This window comes from Mustela nigripes, chromosome X (assembly GCF_022355385.1).
Source record: "Mustela nigripes isolate SB6536 chromosome X, MUSNIG.SB6536, whole genome shotgun sequence".
NCBI classification, from domain to species: Eukaryota; Metazoa; Chordata; class Mammalia; order Carnivora; family Mustelidae; genus Mustela; species Mustela nigripes.
In genome coordinates, this window is record NC_081575.1 from 71,171,693 (window position 1) to 71,184,847 (window position 13,155).

General features: G+C 39.9%; 1 protein-coding gene across 1 annotated transcript in view; it reads left to right on the forward strand.

The window, feature by feature from the left end:
* The window catches only part of OPHN1 (oligophrenin 1), a 526,945-nt gene that overhangs the window by 498,707 nt on the left and 15,083 nt on the right, over window positions 1-13,155 (forward strand). The window contains exons 21-22 of the mRNA XM_059385802.1: window positions 6,670-6,835; window positions 7,871-7,921. Coding sequence (XP_059241785.1) covers window positions 6,670-6,835; window positions 7,871-7,921 — 217 coding nt within the window. The remainder of the gene's footprint in view (window positions 1-6,669; window positions 6,836-7,870; window positions 7,922-13,155) is intronic.

Genomic DNA, 13,155 nt, shown 5'->3' on the forward strand with positions numbered 1-13,155 from the left:
AAGAATAAATGTTGTATCTATGAAATACACAGATTTTAAGGCAATACCGGGTGCTTATTATATTGTTTTCCCCTGATGTTTGGGTTTTACAGTTTTATGGGGACACTGTGGTGGTTGTCCTCTTGTTCTCTTCCTTGCTTTCTGGGGGAGGGACCTGCCACATTGTTTTTCAGTGTTGCTTGGGTTTAGTCCTCCTGCCCCCTATCAAGGGGCTGGGCTCTCTGGAAACCAGTTTTTCAGGCTTTTTTTTTCTGGAGGTTTTTGTTCTTTGGAAGCTTTCTGCTGATTTTCAGAGGTTTGGTGGAAAGCAAACTGCACCCAGACTTCTGCCTCAGAGAGAAGCCTCAGACTGTTCCCTTCTGGGTGGTCCAGAACACACCAGATTCCACCTCCGCAAACTGCTGTACCCTGCAACCTCCCATAGGCAGTGCACATACCCAGCCACCATCTCAGGGGTCACCTGAAGTGCCCACTTGTCTTTGCACCCCCATGCCACTAAAACCACAAGTAGTATTGGTCCAGGGAGCCCACTTCCTGTAGCTGCCTTTGCTGAGACTGCTATCTGGGGTTCAGACCTCAGGGTTACACAGGTTGCCTCTGAAGGATCCCGGCCAGAGATTGTGCTGAGTTCATTCAGGCCCGGGCTTCGATCATCCAGACCCTCCTCTGGTCCTTGAAACTGCTGACTAGCACTTGCACAGAGCTTTCTCAGGTGTGGGTGGGGAGTGGGTCAGATCCTGGTTGTGCAGTGCTCGTAGAGTGCAAAAGGCTGTAGTTCTAGAGAGTGCAGGCTGGCAACCACACCAGACTCTCTCATGCAGGGACGGGAGCGTGCCCAGCCAAGTGGTGGTGCAAACTGCACAACCCCAGGGGCTCAGGGACCAGGAACTGGAGGCTTCACCACACTCTCTTTGGCCCAGGTGGTCGCAGTGATAGCTGTCCTGGGTCTGTGGGCTTAGGCCCATGCCCATGACTGCCCAACTTCACCAGTTTCCCATTAAGATCTTTTGCTTTTTTTGAGTGTTTTTAACCAGACTCCAAGTTAATGCTGGTCCCCAATCACAGGGCACATTCATATTGCATATTACTTTCCAATGGGTCACTTCTGGTGGCTCCCTTCCCCGTCTGTTTATCCTCTGATATCAGACCGAGCGTCCCCACTCTGTTTTTCCTCTCCACTGGTGTGTTCTGTCCCTGTAGACATCCAGAAGTGTATAATCCTACATCTCAGGCTTATTTCATGGGTGTTCAAAGTCTTCTGGGAGATAATTAACTCTCTTAAGGGGACTGGTTGAAACAGGGTCTCCTACTTCTCTGCCATCTTGCTCCCTCTTCTCTCATTGATCTGTTTTATTGGGTATATTTTAGGTTCTGTTTCATTTATTTTTGCTTTAGTCTTTATTATTTCCTTCCTTCTCCTGGTTTTAGGCTTTGTTTATTATTCATTCTCTAGCTCCTTTAATTATAAGTTTAGGTAATTTAAATCTTTTTTGCCTCTTGAGGTAGACCTATATTCCTATATATACTTCCATCTTAGGACCACTTTTGCTGCATTCCATACATTTTGGACCATCATATTTTCATTTTCATTTCATTTCATTTGTTTCCATGTATTTTTTAATTTATTCTTTAAATTCCTGTTTGACCCATTCATTGTTCAGTAGCATATTGTTTAACCTCTATGTGGCCTTTCCAAATTTTTTCTTGTTGTTGACTTCAGGTTTCATAGCCTTGTGGTCAGAAAAGATGCATGGTATGTTCTCAGTCTTTTCATACTTGTTGAGGTCTTATTTGTGACATAGTATGTGATCTATTTTGGAGAATGTCCCATGCACACTTGAAAACAGTGCATATTGTGCTGTTTTAGGATGGAATGTCCTGAATATATCTGTTAAATATATCTGGTCCAGGTTCTCATTCAACACCATTGTTTTCTTGATTTTCTTGTTGGTTTTCTGTTTAGATGATGTGTACATTGATGTAAGTTGGGGTGTTCAAGTCCCCTATTATAGTATTACTTTCAGTGAGTTCCTTAAAGTTTGTTACTGTTTTATATATTTCCATGCTACCATGTTGTGGGCATAAATATTTACAATTGTTATATCTTCTTTTTGGGTTGCCCTCTTTATTATGATATATTTCCTTTATCTCTTGTTACAGTCTTCAGTTTAAACTCTAGTTTGTCCAATATAAGTATTGCTAATCTGGCTTTCTTCTGATATCCTTTTGTAAGATAAAAAATTCTCCATCGTCTCTTCAATATGCAGGTGTCTTTAAGTCTAAAATTAATCTCTTGTTGGCAGCATATTAATGGGTTTATTATTTTATCCATTTCAACACCTTATGTCTTTTGACTGGAGCATTTAGTCTGTTTACATTCAGAGTAATTAGTGATAGATACATATTTAGTGCCATTTCATTATTTGTTGTTTCTGGACATATTCTGTGTTCCTTTCTTGTCCTTTTCAGTTTTGGTCTTTCCTTTCCACTCAAAGAGTTCCACTCAAAGAGTTCCCTTTAATATTTCTTGTTTTAGTGATTATGAACTCCTTTATTTTTTGCTTCTCTGAGAAACTCTTTTTCTCCCCTTCTATTCTGAATGACAGCCCTGCCACATAGAGTATTCTTGGCTGCATATTTTTCCTATATAGCACTTTGAATACATCTTGCTTCTGTCTTGCCATGTTTCTGTTGAGAAATCTGCAGCTGGCCTTATGAGTCTCCCCTGTAAGTTATGGAGTTCTTTATCTTTCTGCTTTAAGATATTTTCTATATCATTATATTTTGAAAATTTAATTACAGCATATTCTAACGTTGGCCTGATGTTGTTGATTTTGATGTGAGTTTTCTGTGTATCTCGGATCTGAATAACTGTTTCTTTCTCCAGAGAAGGAAATTTTTAGCTATGATTTGCTGAAGCAAATTTTCTGCCCCCTTTTCTCTCTTCTTCTGGGACTGCTAAAACACAAATGTTATTACATTTGATGGAGTCACTGAGTTCTCTAAAAATATTCTCATGTTCCATAATTACTTTTTCTCTTCTGTTAAGCTTCATTATTTCCCATTATTTTGTCCTCTACCTCACTTATTCACTTTTTAGTGTTCATTCCATCAAGTTTGTTTCCAATTTCAGTTATTGCATCTTTCATTTCTGACTGATTCTTTTTTTTTTTAACTCTTTTGTCTCTGTGGTAAGGGCCTCCCTGAAATCTTCCATTCTTTTCTCGAGCCCAGCAAATATCCTTGCCACCTTAATTTCTCCAACAGCCATGTTACTTATATCTGTTTCATTTGGATCTCTGGCTGTGACCTAATCTTGTTGTTTCATTTGGGATAAATCCCTGTCTTTGCATTTTTTTTCCTACGTATCTGTCTTCTTCTCTGTGTTAGAAAAGCCAGTCATATTTCCTGCTCCTGAAAGTAATGGCTTTATGAAGAAGAGGTCATACAGTATCCATGGACTGGAGCTTCAGAGACTGTCACTCGTGTGTGCTGCATGTGCTCTGCTATTGTGTTTTGCTGCTCTATCCTTCAGACCAGTCATCCTCAGAGGTTCTCCTTGCCTGCTGTGGGCAGTGTTTGATCCTTCCCCCAAATATGGCAAGTTTTAACTATGTGTGCTCTGGTCTGCTATTGAAATGAGAGCTAATACTTCTTCCACTGGAACTGAAGCACTGCAGAGTTTTCTGGTCAGGAGTTGTAGTGTGGGCAAGGGTTTCTTTGGTCTTCTACAGAAGGGGCCCACCACACTGTGATTGATGAAAGCTTGACTGAGAAGGGCAGTACCACCAAAGAGCAATGGTGTGGGACCTGATGTAAGCAGCTTGTTTTGGTGTTGTAGTGTTTCCTGCAGGTTGCTCTTTGTTTATGCTGGGGGGCTTGGGCAGGGGGAATGGTGCCAGATATCTTGTCCCTGGAGGGGTGCCTCTGTGCACACTGCCTCTCAGGAAAGCACTCCAAGAAGAGCAAATAATCTCCCCACCACGTGTCCCAAGCATTTTTCAGATTGCTGTTTCCACACTCTGGGTTGTATACTGCCTTCTCTTTGGGAGCAGAACAGTACTCTTCAGGCTCTATCCCAATGAAGCCTGCTGACTTTATTTTCTTTTTAAGAGCAAAAGCCATATTTTATTCATCTTTGCATCCTCTAGGGCACCCAGCACAGTGTCTGGAGATAATGGAGTTAATTGTTTTTTGAATAAACTCTGTTTCCATATTTGGGTTTCTCTAGTTTCTTCAATTCAGATCATTTACATAAGTTTCTTCCTCATTTCCATCCAAGTACTAACCAGGCCCGACCCTGCTTAGCTCTTCCTCATTTCCAGATAAATTTTATATGTAATAGCATTAATGGAAATTGTGAAAAGAAAAAGGTATCTATGTGCAATACCACAGTATTATGTCCAATGTATGTATAATTACCTTGTGACGAGGTGCTCATCAAGGAACATTAACAGGTGAGATAGTTCTTCCTTATGTGGACTGGCCAGCATACTGACCTATCCTTTTGAATGCCAGTGGGTCCCTCCATCATTTTGGCAAATCAAAACGGCCAGTATAATTAATTTTTCAAAATATTAACCACAAATGCATCTTCTAAATTGAAAATGAAAGTTCATTAGGTGCTTGTTTTTTTAAAATTTTTATTTAAATTCAATTTGATTAACATAGTACATATTATTAGTTTCAGAGGTAGAATTTAGTGATTCATCAGTTGTATGTAACACCAAGTGCTCATTACTTCAAGCCTGCTGACTTTTAAAACTCTAGGTTTTAGTAATGTGGTGTGAGCAGGGGCCTTTGCTGCTCTGCTTGGGAAGAGGCCCACCATGCTGGGATTGAGGTGAGCTTGACAGAGAAGAGCAGTTGTGCCCGAGGGCCGGAGTGTGGGACTTGGTATAAGCAAGTTAAGCAGCCAGTGTAAGGGCAGAGCTGCCCTCTGTAGGTAGCTCTGTGTTTGTGTTAAAGGGTCGGGGAAGAAAGAGGCACCAGCCAACTCCTTTGTCCCCAAAGAGGCATCTCCATGAACTCTGCTTTCAGGATGGTGTTCCAGGAAGAGTGAATAATCTCCCCTCTATGTGCCCCAAGTGTTCCTCAGATCACTGTTTCCATGCTGTCTCCCCCTTGGTTGTTTGCTTGCCTCTCTCCAGGATTAGGAAGCTCCCTCAGAGCTCTATCACAGCCAAGCATGCCAAACTTTAAAACAGCAGTCTTTAAACACCCCTGGTTGGAACTCATGAAAATCAGCTGTTCCCATTTTCCCAGCCAATGGTTTTGGTGGTGCATTCCCCTGTGTGCTCCTCTCTTTCTTGTCTTTCTCCACGAGCATGGCTCCTTCATTTTGCCACACCCCTGATCCATTTCTCTCCCAAACCAAGTGTCCACACTTCCTAGCTTCTTTGATTCCTCTCTCCTTAATTGTGGAGTTTGTTCTTCCTGGCTTCAGGTTTATTTTTGGAGTATTTAGAATGATTATGATAATTATCATTAATATTATAGATATAGATAATATTATAGATATATTATATCTATATCTATATTATAGATATAGATAATTATCATTATCTAGCTGTGTTTGAGAGACAAAATGAGTCTAGAGTCCTACTCCACTACCATCTTAGCTCCCATCTCTGCCCTCCCACCCCCAGCTAACAACTTTGCATAGTTGTACACATGCCTGGTGTTCATTAGGCCATGAGTACTTTCTATGGATTTTTCCACTTAAATGCATATTTTTTTGACCTGACCTTGTAAGTTCATGTACAATATGTATTGGCTAAGTACTTGTACAAAATGGGTTTGCTTATGCTTTGTGGTTGGGCCCAAGTTTCTGCTATTAAGAAGAATATATTTGTGCCAATTGTTTCTCCTATTTTTGGGCAGTTAATTCCCTTGGCCTGTTCCCCAAAATGGATCCACTGGATCAACAAGTATGAAGTATCTCAAATGTATGATTTTACATTTAATCAACATTTTTCCAGAATTCTTTATGGCTATGTAGATATAATTTTTATGGCTATGTAGATAGAAAAAGCCCAGTGTACAGTGTACAATGCTTCCAGCAAGTGCATTAGTGTCTCTCATGCCAAAGCTCCTGCTAAATCCATTTCATTAAAAAATTATATATATTTATTTTATATTGACTAACCTGGCAACCAGAGACATAGGTGCAAGGAGGCAAGTTAGGAGACTGCTGTGATAGTCAATATCTAAGTTAAAAGGGTCTGAGTTTGGGTAATTATGAATTTAACACATTCAAATTCATCATCAATAATTGACTAAATGCCCACTATGTGCCAGTCTCATACTAAAAATGTTAGTATCTAATTAAAATTTTAATATCTTTGTAACATAATGTATTATTGGCTTTCATTATATAGATGAGGTAACTAAGACTTAGCAAATTGATATGACATACCCTAGGTCACAAAAATTGAAGTTCTAGAGCTGGGTTTCAAACAGACTTTCTGAAGGATTAAGCTGTGGGAAGAATTACACACACACACACACACACACACACACACACAGAAAAGAAAAGAAATCCAGAGTTGTTAGTGACCAAAAATAAGTGGGTGCTAAGGGAGGTAGCCCAGATAACTTCAATACTGGGTGCTTGTTCATGAATAGTGTTCCATTTGGCTTATCATTGAACTATGTGTTCTCTTTCAGGAGACTCTGACAGTTTCAGCAAAGTGCGGCCTCCAGGAGAAAAGCCTACCATCGTTCGTCCCCCAGTGAGGCCTCCAGATCCTCCGTGCCGGACAACTACTCCCCAAAAGCCAGAACAAAAGCCAGATATTGTGGTTAGCAATGCAGGGGAAATCCCATCATCTGTGTAAGTCGAGTTTTTCCTAAACCTTGGCGTAAGGCTCATCTTAGGCCACCAGGAGTTCTTTCAGGATCATCATAATGGTTTTGAAGGGTACACAGTACACAACCCCAGGATATCATTCACTTCATAGTCTAAGGAAATTTCACAGACAAGTCCTGTTTGTACTGTTCCACTCAGCACCCAAGGGTGAGAGATTTAACTAATGCTGCCCTGATTTATGTTGGGTAATAAGATTACCTTCTGTTTTCATGCTCCCTTGGCTCTGGAAATTTTTCATACTTTCTTATTATGGCTACTGTTTTTTAAAGAAATTTAATGAACAGATTTGTTCATTGTACTTGTGCCTTCAGGCTTTCTTTTTAAATCAATGATATGATTTTTTAAAAATCTTCCAAAATGACTCAGATTCTCCAGAGAGCCTCTTGTAAGGTAAGAACTGAGCCAATGTGCAGCAGGTTTTCCTGAAGTGGGACTGGAAGCTAAGGAACAAGGTATAAAGCAGCTAATGCAGGGCCACAGCCCTCTCAAGGACCAGCCTTGTATGGTCACAACTAGCCTGACTGGTCCCTCTTCAGCTAGTGTTGGGACCCCTCTCATACACTGCCTCCCAGTATTCCTTTCTCTTGTGTCTCTTGTTTTCCATAACTGTAAGATGTGGGAATAAGAATAACAAAGCCTCTATCATGTTGATTAAGTAGCTAAGTATATTTATGAAAATGTCAAAAATTTATACATTGAACCCAAGGATTTGTTTCACTTATTTCTCAAAAGAATAACCTGAATAAAAAACACATTTAGGCCACTCTGAACCATGGGAAAGCAAAGGGCATTAGGCATAGCCTTGGGGTGCTTATGATCTCTGAGTCATTTCACATTCCGATATTTGAGTCTCTCCTTAGACCCAGGTCCTTTGCAAGTGAGGAAAGACCCTTCAGTTGGTGGCCTGTCTGGTTTATAATTTTTGTCTTGTCCATTGGCTGTTGGTTTTCATACACAATCCAGAGCAACTCATGAGAATTGATTGGCCTCTGTTTGCAGGGTGGCTTCCAGGACCAGGTTCTTTGAAACAGCTTCCCGAAAAACAGGAAGGTAAGACACATAGATGACAGAAGAGAAATCAAATTACTTTTTACTAAATGGATCATGAGCATCACAGTTGCTCTTACATTCTATTTTTCTGTTTCTCTGTAGCTCCATCTCTGTCTCTCTATCCCTTTCTCTCCCCTAGTTCTGTCTCTCTGTTTCCTAGTCTCTCCCTGTACATCTGTTTTTGTCTCTGTACATATGTTTCTCTGTGTTTGTTTTTCTATATGTCTCTCTCATGATGTTTCTTTCTCTGTGTCTTTGTCATTCTCAGTCTCTTTCTGTCTCTCTTTGTGTTTTTGTACATCTCTGTTTCTGTCTTTGTCTCTCTGGCTCCCTATTTGTTCGTTTTACTCTTTTTCTGTATCTCTCCCCTCTGTCTCTCTTTCTTTGCCTGCTTCTATATCTGTTGTATCTTTCAGTCTCTATGTTTTTCAATCTCTTCCTCTCTTCTGCTTCTCTCTCTCTCTTTCTCTCTCTCTCTCTCTCTCTCTCACACACACACACACACACACACACACATACAGTTCTCACTAAGTAAAATTGCACAAAAGCATGACATTCAATGTCGGTCTTATTTTTTTGTTCATTTACTTATTTAGACTCTATTATATTCTAAAAGGGCAGCTAATAGGAATATATAGAACATTACACTCTAACATAAACAGCCTTAGAATAAGCATAGCTAAACACTAGGTGGTGTGATATAAATAACCTGGAAACAATTGAGGGAACAAAAATACAAACAGGTTCTTGCTTTCCACTCTAGACCCACTAAAACAGAATCTCTAAGAGTGGGACCTGGGAATCTATTTTTTTTATTTCCTTCTTTTCTACCTTCCTTCCAGTTAGTTTGTTTTTAAAACTTCTAAAGTATTGGTACAAATTGTCCAAAGCCTGGCATTTGGGACCCTTTAGACAAAAATACCTAAAGAAATAATTGCTTAGCTTTTAGGGGCCCTTTTGTGAGTTTTCTCCATGTTGCTTTTTAGAGAGTTTGAAATTGCGCTTCCTGATGGTTGATAAGAGTATAAATCTTCAAGGTGGTCAGTTAAAATAACAATGTGCCTTTACCAGCAGTGGAGCTAGGGTAACTTTAACATCATCTAGTCAAAACTCTGAGACCTAACTCATCAAGTTGGGTATTCGTCCTTTCTGATGGAGGCATAATACTCCATAGTGTATATGGACCATCATATGGATTGATATGATTGTCTGTTTTGTGTGTGTTGAGTTTGAGGAGTTCATTATAGATCCTGGATATCAACCTTTTGTCTGTACTGTCATTCGCAAATATCTTCTCCCATTCCGTGGGTTGCCTCTTTGTTTTCTTGACTGTTTCCTTTGCTGTGCAGAAGCTTTTGATTTTGATGAAGTCCCAAAAGTTCATCTTCGCTTTTGTTTCTTTTGCCTTTGGAGACATATCTTGAAAGAAGTTGCTGTGGCTGATATCGAAGAGATTACTGCCTGTGTTCTCCTCTAGGATTCTGATGGATTCCTGTCTCACATTGAGGTCTTTTATCCATTTCAAGTTTATCTTTGTGAATGGTGTAAGAGAATGGTCGAGTTTCATTCTTCTACATATAGCTGCCCAGTTTTCCCAGCACCATTTATTGAAGAGACTGTCTTTTTTCCACTGTATATTTTTTCCTGTTTTGTCAAAGATTATTTGACCATAGAGTTGAGGGTCCATATCTGGGCTCTCTACTCTGTTCCACTGGTCTATGTGTCTGTTTATATGCCAGTACCATGCTGTCTTGGTGATCACAGCTTTGTAGCATATCTTCTTTATCCATTCATCTATTGAAAGGCATCTTGGCTCTTTCCACAATTTGGTGATCGTGGTCATTGCTGCTGTGAGCACTGGGATACAGTTGGCCCTTCTTTTCACTGCATCTGTATCTTTGGGGTCAATAACCAGTAGTGCAATTGCAGGGTCATAGGGTAGCTCTATTTTTAATTTTTTTTAGGAATTTCCACACTGTTTTACAAAGTGGCTGCACCAACTTACATTCCCAACAACAGTGTAAGAAGGTTCCCCTTTTTCCACATCCTCTCCAATACTTGTTGGTTACTGTCTTATTAAATTTGGCCATTCTAACTGGTGTAACGTGGCACCTCATTGTGGTTTTAATTTGAATCTCCCTGATGACGATGATGAACATTTTTTCATTTGTCTGTTATCCATTTGTATGTCTTTGGAGAAGTGTCTGTTCATGTCTTCTGCCCATTTTTTTGATGTGATTATCTGTTTTTTGAGTGTGGAGATTGAGGAGTTCTTTATAGATATTGGATATCAGCCCATTGTCTCTAGCATCATTTGTGAGTATCTTCTCCCATTCTGTGGGTTGCCTCTTTGTTTTGTTGACTGTTTCCTTTGCTGTTGAGAAGCTTATGATCTTGATGAAGTCCAAAAAGTTCATTTTTGCTTTTGTTTCATTTGCTTTTGGAGACATGTCTTGAAAGAAGGTGTTGTGGCCAATGTCAAAGAGGTTACTGCCTATGTTCTCTTCTAGGATTTTGATTAATTCCTCAGGCCAATTTCTAATAGGTAAACTATAGCCAAACTGATGTTGAGAGTGTGGAAAATTGGTAAATTCTATCTGAGCTTTGTCACCTACTGTTCAGGGAATTCTTGGACCAATCCAGAAAATAAGGGGGCTAATGCCAAACCAGGAATGGCAGGCTAGAGTACCACTCTACTTATCCTCTATTTAGGCCTCTGGAACCTAAATTTAATCCTGTTCCTTAACCCCAGATTCCATCTTGGCAGGAGTGTGGACAAGAGTGAAGTGAATACACCTGTCCTCCAGTGTGTCATGAGCCATAAAGCCATACGGGTTTCTCCCATTTATATCCACATAGGAAAAAACACCTCTTCTGTCTATAGTCCCACCTTGTAACCACCACTTACACCAGTACATCTACATGCTGGACACTGGTCAAGATCCTCAGATTATCCACATCAGTACCATCTACAGACATTGTTTGCAAGCTCTTCTCTCATCTGTGATGAAAATAATGATCTGTTTCAATTTTGATTGTACCTTTATGCTTCCCATTTTTACCTGACTGTAGCCTGACATTTGAATCATGTTACTTCCTCATTCATCTCTCTTCATCAATCAATAAAAAACTTAGAACTTATGTGAAAATGAGAAGTGGTCCATCAAAAAAGAGAAGGAAGGGGAAGATGTTTCAGCAAGGCAGAACAGCTTATGCAAGACAGGTTCAGTAAGTGATTAATGTTGCACTTTAGCTACAGTATGGGGGTGAAAAGAGGGAAGCTTACCTGGAGGTGAGGCCAGAAAGATAGACTTGGACCAGATTGTAAAGACCTTACAGGAAATACCAAGGTAAGGAATTTGGTCCTTAGACTATAATCCTTAGGGAATCATGGAACTTGTAAGCATGACAATGCATATTCAGAGATGACTGCATTGTAAAAAGCAAAACAAGACAAAACAAAACAAAAACAAAAAACCTCATTATTTTAATAATGGGAAAGAAGGTGGGAAAGCAAAGACTGGAGACAGAGATCAATTAGGAGACTAATCATCATCACAACAGTTGATGAGGCCCTAATCTATGGCATTGCCAGTGAAATGGAAAAGGACAGATGTGAGGTAGACACAAGAAGACCTGTGACTTTTTAAACAGAGAGCATTGGTTAGTCTCCCCTTCCAATTTCCCTCAACTCACTTCTCCTTTCCAACTCCCAATGTCCTCACATTTTATTCTTCATGCTCCACAAGTAAGTGAAATGATATGATAATTGACTCTCTGGTGGTGGGTATTAAGGAGGGCAGATTTATGCACCACACCCAGTGAATTGAATCTTGGAACAACAATGAATCTTGGAACACTGAAAAAAAAGTAAATTAAATAAAAAAAGAAATGTATCCTAAGAAAATTATCATACATATAAATTATCATGTAAGTGCATGAAGGTTAACTAATAAGGTTATTCATTGCTAGACTGCTTAGAATATAAAAAAAAGAAGTAATTCAAATGGCCAATGAGAGTTGATTTCAATAAATTATGGTACACACACACACACACACACACACACACACACAAATGCATTTGATGGGCAGCTGGGTGGCTCAGTCAGTTAAGCATCTGCCTTTGGCTCAGTTCATGAAACCAGGGTCCCAGAATTGAGCCTCACATTGGGATTCCTGCTCAGGAGGGACTGTGCATCTCCCTCTCCCTCTGCCCGTACCACTTGTGCTCTTGATATCTCTCTTTCTCTCTCTTTCAAATAAATCAATAATATCTGAAAAAAAAAACATGGAGCATTGGAGAAGGATTAAGAGGGAAAAAAGTCTAACCTGGAAAATTAAGTAGATGGTAATAATAATTAATCATCAAAAAACAGGTTTTGTGGGAAAGTTGCTCTCCTCAAATTGGACACAGTGTTTTGAAAACCCTGTGAGATATCCAGACAGAAATGCCCAGTACAGGTTGAGAGAAAAATGGTAGTGGAGTAGGAGGACCCTTGGCTTGCCTCATCCAATGAACGCACTAGATAACTAAAAATCATCCTAAATATCCCAGAAATAGACATGAAGACTGTCAGAAAAACTCCTCAAGTAAAGGGAGAGAAGAGGTCCCATTAAAGAAGGTAAGAAGGGGAGAGGAGGCTTAGGGGAGAAAGGGATCCCAGGTGCTGTGGAGGGGAGGTTGTTGTAGTTATAGACAAAGGCAAGAGAGAGACCAGCACACAGAGGGATGTACAAAAAGAACATTTCCCTAAAGTCATTGGCTTGAAAAATGAGAGTGTTTGATTTTCCTGAATTCTTTCACTCAGAAGGGCTTAAAACCTGGAGTTTTAAAGGAGAATGGGTTTGGCTGAGCTAGAGGCCTGAAGGCACTGTGTTGCTCCTGGAAAGAAGGGAGGCAAACAACCCAGAAACAGACAGCATGGAAAAAGTGATCTGAAGAACACCTGTAGAACACAGAGGGGAGACTGTTCACTTATCTCAGAGTACATCTCTGAGAGACAGTGTTCACAGAGATACCTCCAGGAATAGAGGAGTTGGATGGTGCCATTTCACTGCCCACCCTTCAGCATAAGCACAAAGCACCTGCAGGAAGCACATCAAACAAAGCCTAAATACAGGGGAAAGAAGGAAATAATAAAGACTAAAGTAAAAATAAATGAAAGAGAAGCTTAAAAAAAATAAAAGAGATCAATGAAAGCACGAACTGTTTATTTGAAAAAAAGTAAATAAAG